The sequence below is a fragment of the Vidua chalybeata genome, chromosome 1 (genome assembly GCF_026979565.1).
Source record: "Vidua chalybeata isolate OUT-0048 chromosome 1, bVidCha1 merged haplotype, whole genome shotgun sequence".
In the NCBI taxonomy this organism is placed as follows: domain Eukaryota; kingdom Metazoa; phylum Chordata; class Aves; order Passeriformes; family Viduidae; genus Vidua; species Vidua chalybeata.
Window position 1 is genome coordinate 97,201,711 of NC_071530.1, and position 22,243 is coordinate 97,223,953.

The 22,243-nt window shown below is 37.3% G+C and overlaps 1 protein-coding gene across 2 annotated transcripts in view; it reads right to left on the minus strand.

Annotated features, from left to right (window-relative positions):
• Nucleotides 1-22,243, minus strand: part of DOK6 (docking protein 6) — a 245,480-nt gene that overhangs the window by 50,407 nt on the left and 172,830 nt on the right. For both annotated transcript variants that reach the window (XM_053961778.1, XM_053961788.1), the window contains one exon: nucleotides 11,809-11,947. In XM_053961778.1, the coding sequence (XP_053817753.1) occupies nucleotides 11,809-11,947 (139 nt within the window). The remainder of the gene's footprint in view (nucleotides 1-11,808; nucleotides 11,948-22,243) is intronic.

A 22,243-nucleotide genomic window follows, 5' to 3' on the forward strand; every position in this document is an offset into this window, starting at 1 on the left:
TATTTGGGATTTTGTGGCCCAGAAACAACTTGTAGTGAGAGACATGATTTTTGAATTGCAATTCAAATTTTTACTTATAAAAGAAGCCAGTGAAATTTTTGCTTCCTTATTGATGTGTATTTACTAATATAGTAGTAGTAGCTTCAAATAAGGAATTCAGTTTGGAAAGATGGGAGACAGAGAAGTGTTCATAGATTGCTTTATCTTTCCATATACTTGCATCAGCCCAATAAATCCTACCATTGGCAACCCTTCTTCACCTAATTTCATTTTCAGACAAAAGCCAGGTGGGTTTTTTTCTGCTGGCAAAAGTTGCTTGGCACAGTGGAAGTTGTACATACGTGACCACATGCCATATAACTCAAGCCTTTTCAAATCCATAGCTGCTATTTAATGAAACAATCCTTTGCCTGTTTCAGCTTCACAAAAGAAAGGAAATAGAATTATACCCGTTGCCATGGAAACCTGTAACTCCATTGCTTTTTTTCCTTGTAAAACAAAACGTATGGAAAACTGTACACCAAACAATATGTGGGAACACATCACAGAAATACCATCATTTTACAAAGGATTCTACAAAATGTCTCAGGTAGTAGCAATTGCAACTTTTACCACTATATTCTACAAGGAATGATTAAGAATAATGAAGAGATGAACCTTTGTTGATTTATCAACAGATTTTGAATCACAAAGACTGTAGAGATGTGCATTCAACACCCAGTCATATGAAACCATATGAATCTTGCCTGGCAGCTGTCTTTATGGAAATGGATTCTGACAGATTGAATATGCTATGAGACTAGCAGCTTTTACCCAGAGACAGTCATAAGAAATAGAGAAATAGATGCTTCTGCCATAGCATGGAAAATCTTCATTAATTCCTTCCTGCTGAATGCTGCAGAACTTAAATATTTTTGAAAAATCTATTCCTGCAGTTGAGATGGAACAGTACTTCATAACATTTAACATCTTCATCACCAACATGGGCAGTGGGACAGAATCGACTCAACAAATTTGGGGATGACATCAAACCAGGGGAACTAGTCAAACACACAGACAGGAGGGCTTTTATTCAGAGGGATTTCAGCAAAGCAGAGGGAAAGGCTGACAGGAATGTCATGAAGCTCAGCAATGAGAGATGTCAATGCTGCAACTGGGCCAGGGCAACTGCACACAAGTGCAGTCTGGGGACTGACTTGCTAGATAAAAACTTTGCCAAAAGGAACTAGCTGTCCTGGTGATAATGTGAATGACCAGTGTATCTGTGCACTGATGGAGGCTAATGACACACTGGACCACATCACCAAAACCATGGCTCGTACAACCAGAGAAGTCACATTTCCCCCCTCTTTGGCAATTGAGAAACTACATTGCGAAGTTTAGCTATGTTCACAAAGTCTTCAGGTCTGGGCCCAGGCACAAGAGGAACATCAAACTGGAGAGAGCCTGGCAAAGAACCTCTAAGAAGCAGAATATGATCAGTGACGCTGGATTAAATGTCTAATGTTTATTCACCATGAGAAAGCAAAGGCTAAAAGAAATCTAAATCCATTTTTTTCTCTCTCTTCTGAAAAATATGTTGCAAAGAAAACTGTTACCAGAGATGCACAGTGAAAGGACAAGAGTCAACAGCTCACAGGCTGTGGCAAGGGAAATTTGAGACAAACTTAAGGAAAAAATCCTTCACAGTGTGAACAGCCAAGTGCTGGAATGAGCACCCATAATCTGCGTCACTGGGGGTATTCAAAACTTGACTGGATAAGGCCCTGGCTAACTTTATCTAGTTTTGATGCTATATCTGCTTTGAACAGGCAACTGGTGAGCTGACCACCCTTCCAATGCCAGTATTTTTGATCCTTGCAATGCCGATTTTTAATCCTATATTCAATGGATTTGAAAACTTGACAGCTAATGAGATGTGCTGTGCCATCAAGCCAAACAGACATTTTGCTGACTGCAGTAGCTGCATATCTTTGCTTAAAACAGCTACTGTGGTCAGTGAAATTATGTCAAACCAGCAGTACAGGGTCTACAGTCCCTACTACTGCCTAACAATTCTCCACAGCTAGATGCCTGCATAGCTGATAAATAAAAATTCTTAGTAATGCTGGCATCATATAAGACATCAGTATCATAAGAAAAACAACTCACAGCTGAGAGAAAAAAAAGAACATAACCAATCGCTATCTGGATAGGCTCTTATAAATACATATTGAAAGACTGCATGTGCTTGCAGTAAAGTTTCTGCATATCAGAAATGGCTTTTTTAGATACTAAGTATCTCTTGTCTTCAGTCTAAACATAATCAGAGAGATCATAAATAATTTTCACATTAAAATCCTTGTCATCTTTATAAAAAGGAACAGAAGTGGAGAAAAAACACAGAATGAAGACATAGGGTAAACTTCCCCTATTTTTTGTCCTAGCAAGAAGTACCTGATGAGGCAAAGCACAAAAAGCACAGGAGGGAATTACAAAGTAACTTTAGAGCTGTTATGAGAATTTTTGATCCCTTCTCAGATTACAACTTTTTATAATTCTCCTATTCTCTGAAAAGCATGATGCCCCTCTGTTAATCATCAATAAAGAAGTTTTCTATTAATCAGAGACAAAGCCTTAACTATTCCCTAGAGTGATATAAAGAACTCCTAAACAGAGTTACTGCAACAGAGGAAGGCCTTGCTTGACAAGAGACACAAAATGATGATAATAATTCAAAAGACTGATGAAAACCATGTGAAAAATACCTTTTTCAGAAGATCATTCTTCTGTGAATAAGCAACTGACTATGATTCAGGATTTGTTTTGTTATTGTTTTGTTTTTGTGCTGTGCCTAGCATACAGCTGATTATTCTATGACCTTGGGCAATTCATATACAGCTGAGTTTGGCCTTAATCTTTCTGTGCCTCATTTTACTCATTACTATTAATATTATAATAATACCTGTCTCCTGAGAGCTTCATCCTGGATAACTTCATCAGCTATTATTTTTGCTAATAATAATAGAAGCTCTATAGTTGCTTCATTTTATAAGAAACAGTTTTCTGAAAATAGCAGATATGCGATTAATACTAAATTAAGCCCCCTGGTGAGGTGGTTTGAGGATTATTTTTTAGTAATACTTAAGTCAACTTAACCTGCTTCTCTGTTGAGAGAGTTCAATCACGTGAACCTACCAGCACAGTTACACAAGCAAGCTTGTTTGAAGGCACACAATACAAAAGAAAACTTCCCTTCCATATTAAATGCTTCTCTGAGGTTAGTTAAGGGGAGGGCTGGGCTTCAGTCTGACATGCAACAACCACCACATAATTACAGCAGCTATTCCTAATTTATAGCTCGTATCACCCACAGCTTTTAGCACACAAAATTGCTAAACAAATCATCAGTTTTGTTTAGAGAAAAGTTCTTTGGCTCTTCATTTCCTGCATTTCTGGAAACAAACACAAATTTTAGCCTGATGGTGCCTTTCCAATTACTTTGTTATCTCTGAAATCATGAAGCATTTTCCAAGGCACAAGAAAAGTGAAAAAAAAAATTACAAATTTGCTCATGTCACCAACCTTCAAATCCGCTTATATGCAAATGCAACTTTGTAAAGCTGAAATAAATTATATCTGACTTTTAAGAAATAGCTCTTTTAAAAGAGCCCAGAAATGTAGATAGGTGGCTACAGGGATTTTTAAAGTGCTCACACGCTAGATTCTCAGGAGGGTTTGTGTCTTTGGATACATTACCATGAAATCATCTTTGCCCTGTTGCATTCAAACAAGCTAACCAGACCATGGTGACTTAAATAGAATGTTCACAGTGCAGCCCAGTTGCATGCAAACATGTAACTGAGGTGAACAGAACAGGGAAAACAGTGTTCATAGGTTTCATGTATGCAGCTTCAGGATGGATTCATAGGATGGAGCAGGCTCCATGCAGATAAAAAATTGTATCACCTCACTTATGAGTCACCTTTGTTAAGCTTTTCATATAAATTTTGGCTGAGCTCATAGTTTATATTAGTGGGAAGGCAGATTTCAATCTGAGTCTTGGGTAGCATGATGAACAAATACTTAAAATAACATGGCAAGAGTATACAAAATATTCCAGAAATTTTTAAGGAGAAAAGAATCAGAGTAATTTCTTGGTAAGGATGCCCATCCATGTCCTAATGTACTTGGGATTTAGTCCATAGGAGAGATTTAGAGTACCTTTTGCATTCAAGATCATCCAGCCCTATGGCTATGCATAAGAGAAATTTCAAAACTGTGTTAGACAAAGGAAGAATTTAATTTTTCCCATCATACTCTGAATGAAAATCCTCATGACTACTATCATTTTGAAAACATTCAGAACTCCAGGGCAAGTTTACTTTCCAAATGGGAAAAAAGGCATTTAAATTACATCACCAGCTACCAAAATATTTGACACACTCTTATATAAGGATTTCCCAGCTCTGCTCTCACCTACCCACGCCACTTACCTACACACCCCACAAACCTTTATGTTGTCTGCAGTGTTTTTGACATGAGGAACAGTTCTGTCCCACCCCCATCACTTTGTAGGAGCAGCTGCACAAACCCTTCGTTGCCATAGTAAAGACTTTCCCTATCCCATGGTTTCATTCAAATACACAGCAAAGATCCAGGAATGCCAACCACCTAGAGATCCTTGGAGAATCTGGACTTTACACCTCATCTTTACACCTCTTGCTGACTGCAAGGTGCCAGGTAGGGGCACAATGAAACCCTGCAATTCACAGAGGAAGAGGGGTAAAAAAGGTCTTGACTCGGTAAGGAAAGGATAAATGGGAGACTAGTGGCTGTGGAAGTTTGAATTTCTTAGTAGAATTTCTTTTAGAAAGTGAATGACACCTTCTGCATAGTTTTTGAATGCTGCTGCAGTATGTGGATGTGATTAATAGTCCCTGAGAAAATGCCAGCAAAATAAGTCTACATTCAAGACAGTATTTTCTTTAAAATCAGGAAATAAAAGAGGTCTAATTGAAAGAATTGTTAACTGTCACCCAGTCTGAATATCCACAAATTTCCTGCTTTCTTATGAGGTGGTGAATGTTGAAAATAGATTTGCAATGTAAGTTTAGGGATTACTTCCTCCGAGTGCACACAATTTTCTGAGCCTGAAGGTTAACAAAGACTCTGAAAAAATTCTAAAAAAAATTCTCATAGAAATCAGAGTAAAGATTATACACTCAATGTCATTATATACTCAATGAACCACAAATCCTATGGAAAATTACCACTACTTGTGGGAATTTGGTTTACAAAACTAAAACCAAAAACTACACAGATTCCGACTTAAGAGAAAAAAAACCAAAACAAATTCAAAATTCTTAGTGTTGTTAATCTTGGCAAAGTTTATAGATAGCCTCAGAATAACCACTGGAGTGTTCCACTGTCCCACTCCAGTGGAACACTGGAGTTTCCACTGTGTCAGGGGAGGCTTAGAGTGGACACTAGGGAGCATTCTTTTCTGGGAGGAACAGGCTTCCTAGAGAAGGAATCAATACCACAAGATGATCAATCTTTAACAGGCATTTGGATAATGCCCTTAAAGTTGCGCTTTAACTTTTGGTCAGCCCTGAAGTGATCAGGCAGTTGGACTATGTGACAATTGTAGATCCTTTCCAATAGAAATTCTAGAATTCCTTTCCTATCCTATCCTATCCTATCCTATCCTATCCTATCCTATCCTAATCACAGAAATAAGCTTCACAGCACCCATGAAAACCAAGTAAGCTCTGTATTGCAATAAAGCAGCCAGGTTTTTACAGGTTTATAAAATTTCTAGACACATATTATGCAGCAACACCATACATAGTTTCAGGGAATTACAGAACAATATTCAGCTAAGTATGCATGAATAACTGACCCGAGGCTATGCTTTAACTTGCAAAAAGTACATGAGTTCATGAATCATCATATGTATTCAGAACCTCAGTACTTGAGCTTACACATAATTTGGAAAAAGAAGAAAACATACTAAGAGACCAATGTGTCATGACATGGAAACGTCTTTGGATGAGCTGTAGAATTTTCTTCTCCTGTTTCTCTTTCAGGAATTGAATCAACTTTAACACAGGCAGAATTACAACACAAAAGAGTTTTGTTATACTAAGTAAATTGCAGTGGTGAAATTAAGCCCAAAAGATATATAAAATGTATTTAGTTAAATATCTCATATATTCATTGGATCAGCAGCATCCACTAGTATCTAGAAATTCCCCTGCTTCACAACTTGAAATAGTAGGTGATAGGCACACCATTGCAAAAAGACATCAATAAAAACTGTAAACAAGTCAAAGCTCTGAAGATGCAGTGGCAAATGTATAATACTTCAAATTGAAACCATCATGTTAAAATTTAGAATATTTTATGTGTTTATTGATATTTGATCCTGTAATGTTTGATGGCATGCATTTAGCTTGTGACCAGGTTTGAAACAAGTATAGTACCGACTCACAGAGCAAAGAAAAATTAAAAGTTCACTAATTAACTCATGTTGTTATTTCCTCCAGCCTCCCAATTTGTTTTTTTCCTGTTTCTAAGACAATTTACATTAATACTTTTAACTCTATTTACATTTTTATTACTATTGTCTCTGACAATACTGTAATTTATATTTATCAGACCAGTCTTGTGAAATACCTTCCTCATTCTGTTCCTTATAGGAAAAATAAAATTACTCTCAGTCTTATTTCTTATCTACCTTCCTCTTCAACATCTTCTTAAGCCCATTTTCATTACGTGATATTTGTCTTCTTTGGTACACTCATTGTTTCCCTGCTAATAATGTCTTTTAAAGAAATAATACATAAACTCTTTGATATTATCTTTTTTTTTAAATAACAGAAATCTATCATGATGACTCTTTCACTTATATAAGCTGAATTTTAAAGACAAAACTTGTAAATAATGAGAATAGAAATATACAGATGCAGTGTTTCATAAGGGTGTTTATCTTCTGGGAAATGTTAAAAAGATCACAATCTAAAATGGCTTTTAGCTTTGCTGTCTAAAGTAAAATAAATGTTATAGGAAACTTCCAAAGATAATAAGTTATGAAACTTGGGCCATTATCATTTATTCCTGCATTTATACTTCATTCTTACTGATGTTTGATTAAGTTCAGCTGCCTAACATTGACTTCAGTGCTATCTCATTTAGGCTTATTGTTTTACATATTGTAAATTTTTATTCTTTTGAGAATACATAATAAGTTTTTACTGGCAGCTCTTGAAAGAAGTAATTGGTAGAGCTACAAAGGTGTAAGTATTTCCTCAAAATTCCTCCCTCATGTGTATATTCCTAACATAGGAAATCTACAGCTCTTAACCTCCCATTTTCTACCCTTTAAAAACAGTGAGACCAGAAGCTACATTAGAAGTGTTTTCAGTGGAAGTTAAATGGCAGAAGATCAAAGCTGGCATTAGAAAGGAAAATCAGAGATTAAAATTCCAATGCCATGTTGTCATCCTGGTGTAGAGGTTAGATAGACAAGTGCTGCTGAGAATAACTGTTCATATGCTCATGTGTAAAAATGATCTGAATACTGATTCTTTAAAAAAAGATCACCAAACCCAACATCATCTCCTGATGGCAAAGAGGAGGATACTCAGTCTTCTTTTAGATGAAACATTTAGGGTAGATGAATTATTCTTTTTCTTTCTCTCCTCAGGATAGGACAACTGAGAAGATCCAATGGTTTGCTGCTGCCACTGTAAGCCAATTCTGTTTGGTAAACCTGAAGAAGCCTGCTCCTTTTAGGTAGGTGATTTTTATTGTTGTTGTTTTTTTTTTTTTTTTTTTTTTTTTTTTTTTTTTTTTTTTTTTTGTCAAACTAGGAAACTGAATTGGCTCAATCAGAGAAGCACCTAGGTTAAGAGAAAGGAAATGGAAGGAGCTTGCAGTCCAGTCTGGGGACTGGGAAGAGGTGATGGAGCTGGCTGTTAGACACCCAGACATGCATCTTCCATGTTCAACATCAGACTACAGCCAGTGGGGGGGATATAGGTCATTATAGGTCATTCCTGAGGCTAACACTTTTTTTTTGCACAGTAATTTGAAGATCAACAATCCAAACAGACTTCTAAATGCTACAGAGAAAAAGAAACCCTGCCCAAACAAACAGAAAAGGTGTCAGAGGGCAGAGAGAGGAGGAGGGACAGAGGAAAAAAACAAGAGGTTTGTTCAGATGATAAAAGGAAAGTTGCTGACACTCTCAAGTGGGTAGCACAATAGCATGAAATAAAAGCATGTAAACACAAAGTCTGTCATTGTTCTTTTTAATTTGTTATCTTGGAACTAAAGCCAGTAAAAACCACTGCAATATTGCTCTCTCTCCCACAAAACAACTGCGAAACAGAATTATCATCTGTATTACAATGATCCATTGAAAAAGCAAAGACTGAAAAAAGTGAATATACAGGTAACAATTTCCCTGAAAAGAATTTCAATTTAAGTACTAGCACTGGCCCAAATTTTTTATTGTCCCAAACAAAGCAAGCATAAAACACTATCACTCTGCCAATGCAACTTTTCAAATTCAATCAAGAAAACCACCTGAGCAAAATCAGATCAATGTCCACTTTGCTGAATTTTTTGAATAAAATCCAGTCTGCTTTGATCTCAGTAAAACCAATAACCAGCTCAAATCCACACCCATGCCAGTGACTACTGATCTCATATTTCAGGTCTTTCTTCCAGTGTTATAATTCAAAAGGAAAATGGGCAGAAGATGAAAGTGTGCACATGACTGCCTGCTTGAACTGACTTGGCTTCTCTTGCTAGAGGTGGCAAAGAGGTAGATTTGGTATTGTACAAGCTGCCACAGAACATTTTTGCTTCCAGCCCATGCACTTTCAAAGGTAATGGGAAGAATTAGCTTCCTTCTCATGTCTCCCTCTTATTAACAGCTATGCAGCATGTTGCTTGGCCTGAGCAAAAGATTTTTTAGCATAAAAATGAATTTATTGCTTAGCATTCTGAAAAAAAATCAAATTTTTGGATGGAGGGACTTCCATAAACAGAATAAATGTGTCCTGTGGCTCAGGCACAGGCCATACCTAAATACCTGCAGTTGCCTAAAGAAAATACCTTTATTCTTCTGCCATAATTTGCTTCTGGGGTTTTGTTTTGTGTATTTTGTACTTTGGGTTTTCTGTTTCTGTTTTTGTATTTTCATGGTGATGTACTTTGTATATTTACTTTGAAAGGTAATAATAATCTATGTATTATCAAGTTTATCAAGATTGCTCTGGTAAAAAAAAATTCACTTTAATTTCTTTTATAATCAGTATTCATTTTTTTTACTAGATTATACTACTTTTTTATATTAGATATTATAATCTGGCAAAAATTAAATGAAACTTCAGTGTGTTCATTACTTAAAACCTATTAACATTTAGGACGGAACATAAATATTCACAGTAGTCCTTTCTAAAAAAATATTTCTAATGATTGGAAGGAAGAAGTAATCATTACTGTTGCACATATTTTATTTTTCTGAATTGTACAATAATGGATATAGCATTCACCTTTCTATACTTTTAAAAATTATCTCATATATATATATATGTATATATATCTATCTAGATTTAATTCAAGACTGTTAAGCTTGAGCTGCTTATTACAGAAAGGGTCAGGAAAGAGCAAAATCCAAGTATAGATCTACAGATAAAAAGATCAAGTGTCAAGCTTTGGGAAGACCCACTAAATCCCTGATTTAAAATATTCTTTTGCTTGTATTTCAATTTCAGATCTTATGGAAAAAATACACATAGGTGTTTGGTGAAATTATTGGAATTAGATACAACACTTTATAAATGGAATGTAACATGTACTTAGTCTATTTGATATTTTAGATTTTGTTTCTAATATGAATAAAACTCAAATGTCTAATATGAGTAAAACTCAAATGTCCTAAAATGCTCAGCACCCTACCAGTCAGAAACCAGAGTTTCCTAATCCAAACTAACATTAGTTTAGATCAGCTGAAGCACAAAATCAACAGGTTATTCAGCCAGTTTTACACAGCCCACAGCAGCCTATGTGAGCCTCTCCTGCTCTCCCTGTGCAGATCCCAGCGCAGCCCTGTCCAGGAGACAAGTACATCACACACAGCGTGGCTGATGAGTCATTTCTGTTTCTCAGCCTGCTCTCGCTCGGAGTTTGATATTACGTACCATATGGCCACAGCCTTCATAAATATGGTTTCAATGAAGTCATCTGATGGCAGAATGGAAATGGCTTTGTAAAGCAGCAAAGCTGCTAATTGATAGGTGGAAGAGCTGAAAGTGATGGTTCTGTAAAAGGAAAATCTTGTATGATCCTGGTCTAAGCATTTATTACGGCAGCATGAAAATGTTCTAATTTCTGTTACTGGTGTAGACACTTTAAAAGCAAACATTATAAAATAATGATGCGTTTTTCCTTTTTTCCCATGGTTCAATCATTTTCTGCCCAGCAGAATGCAGTGTTTTTTTGCCAGCAGATCTACTTCTTTACATAGTCTTCCATTTATTCTACCTTGTGTAGGACTTTCCAGCAATTGCTCATTATTAATCTTGATTGTAAACTCTCCTCTTCCTGCATTTCCTATCCAAAGTTTGTGCACCTCACCAATTATGCACAGGCTCCAACTTTGTTTAATTTTATGGAAAAATCCATCTTCTTTTTTCATAAAGCACCAAAACCAGGCCTTTTTTATGGCCTCCCAATTCAGGTTCTCATAACGGACATGAAAAGTCTGAGAGGAACATTCAACACAGCAGACTTTTGACATGGAAATCTAAGTCCTTATCTAGTTTATTTTTCAGTGAATAAGGAAAATTGTGTCTCTGCCCGTGGTGGGGGAAGTTGGGACTAGATGATTTTTAAGATCCACTTCCATCCCTTAACATTCTCTGATTGGTTCTCTGACTTCTCTGAGGAGTAATTAAGTTGAACACTGGGGGTCTTAGGTTGGTCCTTCCAAGAGCCTTTGTCTCAGCAGAGTGAGAAAAGTATTTTGACATTGGTAGAATGTGGGGGATCAATCCATATAAGTCACGTTTGCCTGACTAGAGGCACTTACAGTATGGATGAGGAAAAGAAGGAAATGTGACAATTAACCTGAAATCTTTGTCTACAGAAGAAGATATGCAATCATGGTCATCTCAGGAGAAAAGCATGAAGACTAGCTTCCCTGGCCTGAAAGTCAGCTTTCCAGAACAATCATTAAAGACCATCTCTACTTCTAAGCATAAAGGGAAAGCTTTTTTCTTGCTGTCTTAAAAGAACTCCAAATATTTCCACAGTAGTCACTTAAATGCAACTTGTGCAAACTGGAAATTCTGAACACAAAATAATAAAATCGCTCTATTTGAACTCAATTGCATTGCTAGCTATAATGCAGGGGAAGTAATTTCTTTCAGGGGTTAAAAAAACATGTCTGCTGTCACCTAGAAGTGTTTATACTGGGTTTTTTTCCACCTGTGAGGCCACGAGGAGCAATTAAAACTCATTCATCAGCAGTCAACACAACAGCTAAAAGTTTAATCTTTGAGTAACAGAGCCACAATTTCAGAGAAGGTGACCATGGATCTCTTGTCTAATGGTATCCTCTATTCCAAAAAATCACCTACAAAAGATCATTGTACAGAACACATCAAGGATCCCTGACCATGAAAGTACATAAATCTGAAACTCTGTTTTGTCTTAGCCACACAGCTGATACTATCATTACAGTTGAATCCACCAACTTTGGTTTATTACCAATTTTTATAAGTTTAAAGACTTTTGGTAAAAGGACCTTACCCTTGCCTTCTGCTCCATTTCCATCATTAATCTTTCGTGTTGCTCAGCTATTGCCAGTGTTGCAGAATGGACCTTCTGATATATCATTTCTCCTTCTCGTGTTTGAAAGGTGAATAGCCCTTCTCCTGTGTCACACATCCTGCAGGGAAAGAAAAAAAATGTGTATTCTGTAATTTTTATCCAACTATTATAAAAAGTGCATACCTTACAGTAGCAAGTGTCAACTCTAGAGATGTAGATAAACTCTGAAATTCCAAACACTAAACATCTGCAGTTATTTTTACCATCAGAGAGAGAATATTCCAAGAGATGGGCAGAACTTCATTAACATATTTTTTTAAATTCAGTTTTAATCATCATCTGGATAGTGAAAAAGAACTAATTGATGCCATAAATATGTAGTACATTGTGACTTTGAAAAGCTGACATTTTAAGAGAACACTGACCCACTAAAAATGCCATTATGGTTAATCACTACAAAGATGATGTATTGAAAGACAGCATTAAAAGTGTTAAATTATTACTACCTCTGTCAGTATATTTATGTGAGGCAGCATCCAATGCTATCCTGGTAATCACAAAAGCCATTCAGTCCAGAGAATAAGAATAGTTCTAAAAGAAGATTAAATAATGAAAAAAACCCTCCAGAAATAAAATGTACTTCTTCTTTTGAGAGAGCAGCTGCTGTTATCCTTATCTGTGATATCAGTGTGGCACTATTTGGAGAAAGAAGAGTGGTACATAGCAAATACAATGACCAAAAGGTCTGGGAAATACAGGAAATAGGAGTAGGAAATAGTGTTAAATTGCTGTGTGACCATTACTTGGAGAATGTACATGTTGTTAACGAGCGATGCAATTCAATGAATTTATATTAGCAGTTCCATTATATTATCAGTATCTGATTTACATATTTTTATAGACTACTTGTAGCTTCAGAAATGGAATTTAAAAAATCCTTTTTATTTGGTCTGATACCTCCTGTAAAGATTTTCAGTTATCTATGACAGAAAAATGTTGACTTGAGCCACTGATGCATAACATGCATTAACAATAGAGATATTTTGATTTGCCTTAAAACATCAGTTTCCTTTATTGTTTTGGATGTTTACATTATTTTTAAGGAAACTAAATTTTGTTAATAGTTAATATCCCAGCACCTTCAGCATGGTCCCAGAAAGCCCAAAACTTACAGAATTAAAAAAAAAAAAAAAAGTGTCCCAAATAGTTCAACATTCAAACAGGCTTTTAAATATTATCTTTAGAATTTGCATCCCATATTCTGTATGCTTATTCATGTATTAAATTTTACCAAAAAAATTTCCCATCAGATGAACATACAGATCTATAATATTTTAATTAAATAATAATTTAAATATATGTGCTACTATATTACATGCACACACACAATTATACTGCAGCTTTTTGAAAAGACAATACTTTTTTCATGAGACTTTTCTTTTTGTCAAATTAGGATATGGCTTCCTAAACAATTTCATTTAAAACGTTATCTGAATAGGGCTGTTGTGCTATATAAGGGACTACTGAGAGTTCAGCAGTTGCTTCTGATTTCAAGGTTGACCAATGGAAATAAAACCTTATTAACACTTGCAAAATCTTTTCCTGTTCACTGGAGGAGACATGCTACTGTGAGCCTTGCACAAAGGATTTATGCATGTTTGTATTTGGGAAAAACAGAAAGTATCAGAGGCAGATACAATAAACAGAAGTGCTTCTGGAAAATACCTGGTGAAAATACTTTGTAATGATCAGCTGGGGTATTGAAAAGAAATTCACAGTCTCAAGAATACATGATTAACAATAATATCCATAATTCTGGAATAATACCAGTTTTCTTCATTGAAAAATATAAATAAAATAAAATCCATTTTATTGATAGGTATTATTTAATCAGTGCAAATGTGATGTGATAATTAAGAGATTTAAAGGGAGCTTTTTGTATTAAATTCCAATGGAGATCAAGATCCCTGTTGTAAACATTTAAGATATATTATATCCTTAGACAGAGTCCTCCAAAGAGCTTCTGGTGGAAATAAAATGTCCCTAGAGTTTTGTGACATTATGGCAACAGCCTTTCAGATCCCTCAGGGCATCATATAGCCAGTACTCTGTTTTTGTGTAAAGAGATCTTAATAAAATTCAAACAGCGTGAAATGGAAAGTCTGGAAAAAAGGATGGGGTTTCAGAGACTGAAGGAAAATATGATCTTTTTGTTGGTTTCAAGGGATGAAAAATCCTACAGAGATAAAAACAAGGAACTGGGGAAAAACAGGCAATGGGGCATGATTAACATTGATGGACTTAGCTGCCTGTTTTCACCAAGCAAACCCCAACCACCCCCACTGCCTACCAGAGCAGGGTCTGTCCCTGGCTGAAGGCACCGGTGCTGGTTGTGGCACTGCCCTGGCCCCTCATCCACTGCACAGGACACTGCACTGCCTCCCAGCCTCAGCTGTGGTGGACATGTCACACCAGGGTTGGAAAGCCATTGCCACCATCCTCCCCCTGAGGGCTTCCCTGGCTAATGATGGATGGTATGCACACAGCTGCTCAGAATTGGAGGTCAAGGAGAATTGGTAGCATCATTTTTTAAAGTGCTGAATTCCCCTAGTTCGACTTGAAGTTTAATAGGACTTAATGCCCCAAAGAATTAAGTAGTTGTTACTTGGCACATCTGAACCAAGTGAAAGCAGCAAAAATTGTTAGCATAGAACTTTATTTCTTCCATTTAAACATATGAATAATCTGTCTCCCAAGGAGATGAATCCCTTTTGCTGTAGTAAGGTTTCATCTCCTCAGAGCATCATTCCTTTTCTCTGAAGTAAAGTGAAAATCTGAGTTTAGACCTTCTAGTCTAGTCTAGTCCCATCTATTTTTCCCTTCTATTCTATTCTAGTTATAAACCAAGATGATTAGGGTTAGGTTCAGTCTTTCTAGAACAAGGAAACATAGACTAAAATAGAAGTGCTCCTAAGAATGATGAAGATAGGGACAGGGAAAGGGTGGTCTCTGAAGCTTAAGGGTTTTACCATAAAAGCAAAACCTTTACATATCCGGCCAACAGGAACAGACAAGCCCATGAGCAGAAACAAGACTTGTCTTGTTCTATTTATAGTCCAAACAAAGTCAGTAGGACAAAAAGCTATTATCTCTATGGCCCTTCTAGATGTCAGATAACTGTCCCTATAAAGCTCTAATTTAGGAGGTTTAGTCTTATTAATTTCTCTATATTCAAATCATACATGGTTGATCAGCTGCCAATTTAATAACATTTTCATAACTTTTACATGCTCTAAAATCACTTCTGAGAAAGGGCAGGACAAAGGTCTGGGCCTCTTTTTTCCTGGTACTGTTGCAGTTAAGCAATGCAGTCCTACCAACTCAGTATGACCTTCACTGTCAGAAAAATGTCACTGATTTTGTATACTTCAGTTTTTTTATGAGATACTTGCAGTGGCTGCAGGTGCTTGAAAAACACTGATCTATTTCTGTGTTTTTCAACTTTGAAACAGAGATGTCATTAACCTATGCTTTAAGATATTTAAGGATTCGATGCATTAAAATGTATGAAGTGCTTTTACTGAAATAGGAAAGTGCATTTTTTTTTGGATACATTATTACAGAATGATATAACTGGACAGACAGTGACACCACTAGATAAACAGTTCTGCAAGTTGTTGCAATTTTAAAAATTCTTTAAATACTGCAACAGCTTTTCACAACTATCACCATTAGCAGATCTGGCTTAAGAACCAGGAGAAAGAACAGAGAGGAATGTGGGAACTCTGCTTTTGGCCTAGGACAAACTGGATTCAGAGATCAACGGAAAAAGTTCTTGCTTTCATTGAAGGTAGAATTTCTGTTCAAGTCATAGAGATTTTCCTACCACTATTGCCAGACATTTGTCAACATTTCCCAAATTCATACCATGGTTTCCCACTGCCTTTGCTCTCTATGTAATTTCCGCCTTTTAGATAAGAATCAAAACTTAATAGAATAACCACATAGAATTCCCTTCAAAAAGGCAACTGTGTTGACTTGATCACCATTTACAAAAAGTACTTTTTCCTAGATAGAAGTTCATGCTGTCATGTCATGGGTGAAATATTTTAAAAGTTTAACAGTGCAATATTCAGCAACTGCATGAGAAGACAAGAATTTGACATATCAGCTTCACTATTTCCATTAGGGGTAAAATGTATTTTCATAAAAATGAAGGTTGAATGAAAACTGAAATGCCCAGAAAAAATATTCTCATGTTTTAAAATAAAAGATAACTTACAATTGTAAGTAGAAAAAACTTTAGCTCTTCATATATCTACATTTAATTTTTAATGAATTTGAATGAATTTGAATGAATTTTTAATGAATTTCTTTTTATCAACAAATAATTTTGGATTAAAGAAATAATGGCTGATTTATATACTCAAAAGTGTATCAAATTACATACAAATAACTAAAAAGAGGTAATCATCCTCAAATAGAAACTGAAAAAAACATCATAAAAATGTTTACAATTGATAACTAATTGCTACTAATAAATAGAAATATTAATAACTAATAGGTAATAAATAACTATCTTGCTTTAGCATTTCTAGTTCTTGAAATAGAAATGGACTTTAAATTCTTAAATGAGAACAGATCATGAGTACATAATGTCCAGTAACCAGCACCAAACTGGATGTAATTGCTGTTCCATACCCCATAGCTAGAGTTTGAAAATTGTTTCATTAAAAGAGTGGAGCTGTTTACTCAAACACTTCAAGGCCCAAAAATCAAGTTCATAAAATCACAGAATCACAGAATTCTTTGAGTTGGAAGGGACCTCTGGAAATCATCTAGACCAATTCACCCTTCCGAGGCAGGGTCACCTAGAACAGGTAACACAGGTAGTTGTCCTGGTGAGTTTTAGATGTCTCCAGAGAGGGAGACTCCATGACCTCCCTGGGCAGCCTGTTCCAGTTCTCTGCCATCCTCAATCTAAAGAAGTTCTTCTTCATGCTGAGGTGAAACTTCTTGTGCCATAAACTAAGTTTATATGTATTGATGGGAATACCTCTCATTCTTGTCTTCTCCAGACTAAACAGGCCCAGCACCCACAGTCTTTCCTTGTAAGAGAAATGCTCCAGACCCCAAATCATCTCTGTGGCCTCTGCTGGACCATCTCCAGTAGCTCCTTGTCTTTCTTGTACTGAGGAGCCCAGAACTGGACACAGCACTCCAGATGTGGCCTGACTAGGGCTGAGCAGGTGGGTACTGGCCACACTCTTCCCAATGCACCCCAGGGCCCCATTGGCCCTCCTGGCCACAAGGGCACTGCTGGTTCATGGCCAGCTTATCACCCAGCAGGACTCCCAGGTCCTTCTCTGCAGAGCTGCTCTCCAGTAGATCAATCCCCAACCTGCACTGGTACTTGGGGTTATTCCTCCTCAGGTGCAGGACCCTGCATTTGCCCTTGTTGAACCTCATTTGGTTTCTCTCCACCCAGCTCTCCAGCCTGTCAAGGTCCCACTTAACGGCAGCAGAGCCTCCAGCTGTATCAGCCACTCCCTCAGTTTTGTATCATCATCATCAAACTTGCTGAGGGTACATTCTGTCTATTCATCCAGATCATTGATAAACAAGCTGAATTAGGCCAGACCCAGAATTGATCCCTGGGGAATGCCAGTGACTGCAGGACTCCAGCTGGGTTCTACTCCTGTGATCATGACCTCTGAGCTCTACCTTGATCCACCCCACAAGTGCTTATCTAGGTAATGCTCATTTCCTCTATGCCGAAGAAGCTAGTCAGACGGCACATATGGGACCAGGTCTGTTACTTCTAAGACAAGGAATAAGTAAAAGTCAGCCTTTCTTTAAAGCCTTGAAGCTCTGGCTGTCAGTCGTGAAAAAATCCTAATTGGTATGCACTATCTAACTCTGAACTGAGACATTTATTTCTTGTGTTGCTACAGCTTTGATTTTTTAAAATGTGGTGGAAACTAGCAATTTTGCCTCCAATTTAATTAGATTATCAGTGAAGACACACAAACACTATCTCTCTCGTGGATATCTAACTTTTGTTCATTCCTTGTTTGTTGTTATCTTAACTTGAGCTAAGCCATTTTGACAGAAATCCTGTTTCTTTGTGTGCAAGGACGATACACACAGCATACACTAAAGACAGGCCAGCTAAGCAGCAGACCTCACTATAAAATGAATGCAAAGCTTCCCCGAGGGTCCAAATTCTTTGCTCATTCCAGCCTTCAACACATGCTAGCTTGCTTCCTGCCAAAGTTGGTCTTTTCTGAGAAAACAAAACAAAACAAAAAAGTAAGGAAAGCAAATAAACTCTTTGTGGCAAGAGCGTATTTAGATAAAAAGCTCCCTTTATGCCTAGGAATACTTATGCAGACAACTGAAAAATAAACTATGCATGTTTTTATGAAACTGTAAGTCAACTTCTATGCTGAAAGGATAGAAAAACAAAAAGCAGAAAAAAGGAAATAAAAAATTTCTAACTTACTATCGAACAAGCAAAAAAAAAAAAAAGGATACTTTGAAGGGGGAATTCATGAGGAAAAAATGTAACTTCATAAACAGAATATGTATGGGACCTAGGAAACTTCTGTAGGTGAAGCAGAGAGAAGACAATTAATAGAAATGTACTCAAAGTGTGAATGATTTAGGTATGCAACTTTGGCAGCAGACATGGTCAGAAAGACCCAAAACTGGGACAAGGTCGGTGAAAGCAGGGAAAAAGTCCTGTGAAAAAATCTCTGTTTGGGAAATGAAGATCACCAAGGTGAAGCACAGAAATGGTGCAAAGTGCAACATCCAGAAGGAGTAAAGAGAGAATCTGAATGTGGTCTGTTACACATTCCCTATGGGAATGAAGAGTTAAACTGCCATGCCTCGCTGTCAGCATTTTGGAGTTTTATCTAAAGCGTCAAAAGGATAACCTGATAATTTTATGATCTGAGAAGCAAACCATGAAAATGTTCTGATATATGAGGCGTCTGCCTGCCCCCCTTAATCATGGCTATTTACCAGCAAGAATACACAAGAAAAAGCAATTATGCATGCTATCTACTAATTGCCAGCCATAGACATTCCTCCATTACACTTATTGTCGTGTTTTTGCACTTAAGCTGAGGTGGGAAAATTTACACTGCTCTTGAATATGCTTATGAGATACAGATAGTGCAATATCCTCGAATTTGGCCTGAGTTAATACAGGGAAGTTTGAATATTATCACACCTCTGATATGGCTCAGTAACTTGATCATGGAGCTTAGCCCTGAAGATTTGTTCAAGGTCAGATCTTGTGTTTGAGTCATCCACAGTGTTTTCAACTAAATGCACTAAGGGATCTCCATGCTATCAGTGCAGCTTTCCTACTAAGGCCATTTATAGAAACATTTTGCAATTCTGAGAAAGAAAACATTCACAGATGGAGTGGAAATGATTGATGATGATTTGCTGCCAGGTAGGTGGAACTCCACCGCTCAGAGGAATCCAGTAGTCCTTCTCTAATATTACCTACAGGATCTTAATGCATTCCAAGTTGCAAATCATTTAAGGACCTTATATGCAGTCATGGTAACAAAAATCTTATGTGCTAGCCTGATGAATACACTGCTAGTCTTTCTGAGCAGAGATGTGATACCCTAAGAATTTTCCCTGTTATAAAGAGATTTATAGGGGGACTCATTTTGTGAGTGAATAGTATTTTTCCATTATAAGATTATTTATTTTTCTGCCTAAACCAGAAACCATTTAAGTCGTATAATAAACCAGAAACAAAAATTTTCTCATGAAAATGTTTTTTTTTGTTTTAAGGACACAAAGGACACATTTCTCTACACTACTGGTGGTAATTATGCCTCTTGGGATAATTTTTCCTTCATTGACTGTGCTACCTCTACAGCCACTGTCTCTGTGATGCCCCATGTGACAGCACATTTGTGGCATACAAGGGATACCAACCCATTTCTGCATGCCAGATATTTCCACTTTTTGCTTAATGGAAGTGCAGAAAGTGGGCTGTGACTTTGTCTGGACTACATCAATGATTGTCCAGTAGCACTATAATCCTCTATTTCATTTTCACAGGGTCTTCCCCTGTCTATCATAGACACAGTGGAAAAAGACATATTTTAGGTTTTTTTCCTGAGGTTCAGTTTTGATAAAAAGGAGGATTCTATCTGGGGCTTATTTCAGACCACTTTTATTTGGTTGTTGCCAAGCCATCCGTACTCTTAAGATGTTCTTGTTTATATTAATGACTTTGATATATCAGAATAAAATTAGCTAGTGCTGAAGAGTAAAAAATAGCAAATCATTCTCAATGCTGGTTACAGTATAAAAAGCAGCAAACTGGACTTGAAGTCATGCATAAAAGGTGGAATGTGGAGATTGACATGCAATTATGAAATATGTCCATATGTAATAGCAAACATGCTGTGCAGAGGCTCTGTTTTCTATTTCCTAGATCCTAGAAACTAAGCTATGGTGTGAAGCCAGGTGTTCACCAAAGCTGCTCTATCACTCCTCAGTTGGACAGAGGAGAGAAAATACGAGGAAAGGTGTCTGAGTTGAGATAAGGACAGGGAGAGATCAGTCACCAGTTACAGTTACAGGCAAAGCAGACTCAACCTGGGGAGAGTATTTGAATTTATTGCCAATCAAACCAGAACAGGCTAATGAGAAGCAAACCCAAATCCTAAGAATATCATCCGCCCACTCCTTCTTTCCTAAGCTTAATTTTATTCCTGATTCTCTACCTTCTTCCCTCTAATGGTGCAGGGGGATGGGAAAAGGGGGCATCTGTCCAGTCATTGTTTCTGTCGCTCCCCTCCTCCTCAGTGGGAGGACTCCTCAAACTCTTTCACTGCTCCAGCCTGGGATCCCTTCCATAGGAGACAGCCCTCCATGACCTTATGCTACATAAGTCTGTCCCACAGGCTGCAGTCTTCCACGAACTGCTCTGGCATAGATACCTTCTGGAGTGTTGTCCTTTAGGAGCAGACTGCTGCCATGTCAGTTCCCAATGGGGTCAAAGGTCAATGGGGTCCAGCCAACCTGTTCCAGCATGGGCTTCTCTCTCTATAAGCCCACAGGTCCCTGTCAAGAGCCTACTCCAGTCCAGGCTTCCCACAGGGTCACAGACTCCTTTGGCATCTACCTGCTCCACTGTGGGATCCTCCATGGGCTGCAGGTGCATCTCTGCTCCACCATGGACTTTCACAGACTGCAGAAGCACAGCTGCCTTACCATAGTCTGCACTACTACAGGTGAATCCCAGCTCCAGTGCCTGGAGCACCCCTGGCCCTTCTTCTCCACTGCCCTTGGTGTCTGCAGGGCTGTATCTCACATATTCGGACTCCTCTCTCTGGCTGCAGTTGCTGTTCTTCAGGGTTTCTTTCCCTGCTTCATAAATACATTATCCCGGAGGGTTACCACTGACACAGATGGGCTTGGCCTTGGCCAGCAGCAGGTCTGTCTTGGAACTGCCTGGTACTGGCTCTGTCAGACATGGGGGAAGCTTCTGGCAGCCACCTCTGCTTTGCTACCAAAGCCTTGTCATACAAACCCAATACACCCAACACCTAAGACATTGTTCCTAACTACTAGAAGCAATACTCTGGAGTCTAAGAAGTAGAATCTTTACCAAATACTTTACCATAACTACACTTTTTGTCTCTTCTTGCTTTATGGATTTCATAAAACATGACCTAGATATTTTGATGGGGGCAACTGAACTATGCTGTTCGTGTTTCCATCACCTCTAAGTAAGAAATATTCTATGTTGCACATGCAAATTACCTTCTTGTGTTAGTATTCAGTTCATATTTTTTAAGAAATCAGTGCAGGTAGTTAATACATATGTATATACAAAACAACCCACTTGATGGAGACTTTTGACACTGCAATATTTTCTTTAAAGAAAAAGTCACATTTATTAAAAACAAAGAGAGGATAATAAAGCCAATTGTTGATATGCTCCAAAATACACAACACATTTGCATTTTTGACAGTTTATATAATAGAACAGACATGAAAATGCTGTTAGATAATTAGCTCTGTTAATTTGAGGACCTCAGGTTTTGTTGATAATGACTTTAACACTATTAATTAATACTATTTAACTACTGGACAAGCATCTATTCTTACCAACTTTGTGAAAGATAAACCAAGAGCTCATATATTGCTATTATAATTTTAGTACAGAAGGAGCAATTATCTCTGGCTGTACAACACCAATGTAAAACGCTGGTCTGATAAAGAGTTTGCAAAGATTACCATAAGCTAAATTTTTCTGACTAAACTTTTTCACTCATCATGGTTTGGCTATTATTTTTCATCTCACTTTTGAATGAGAAAGATACAAGTGCTGGAATCCTGGGTCATATGCAAATACAGATATTTCTAC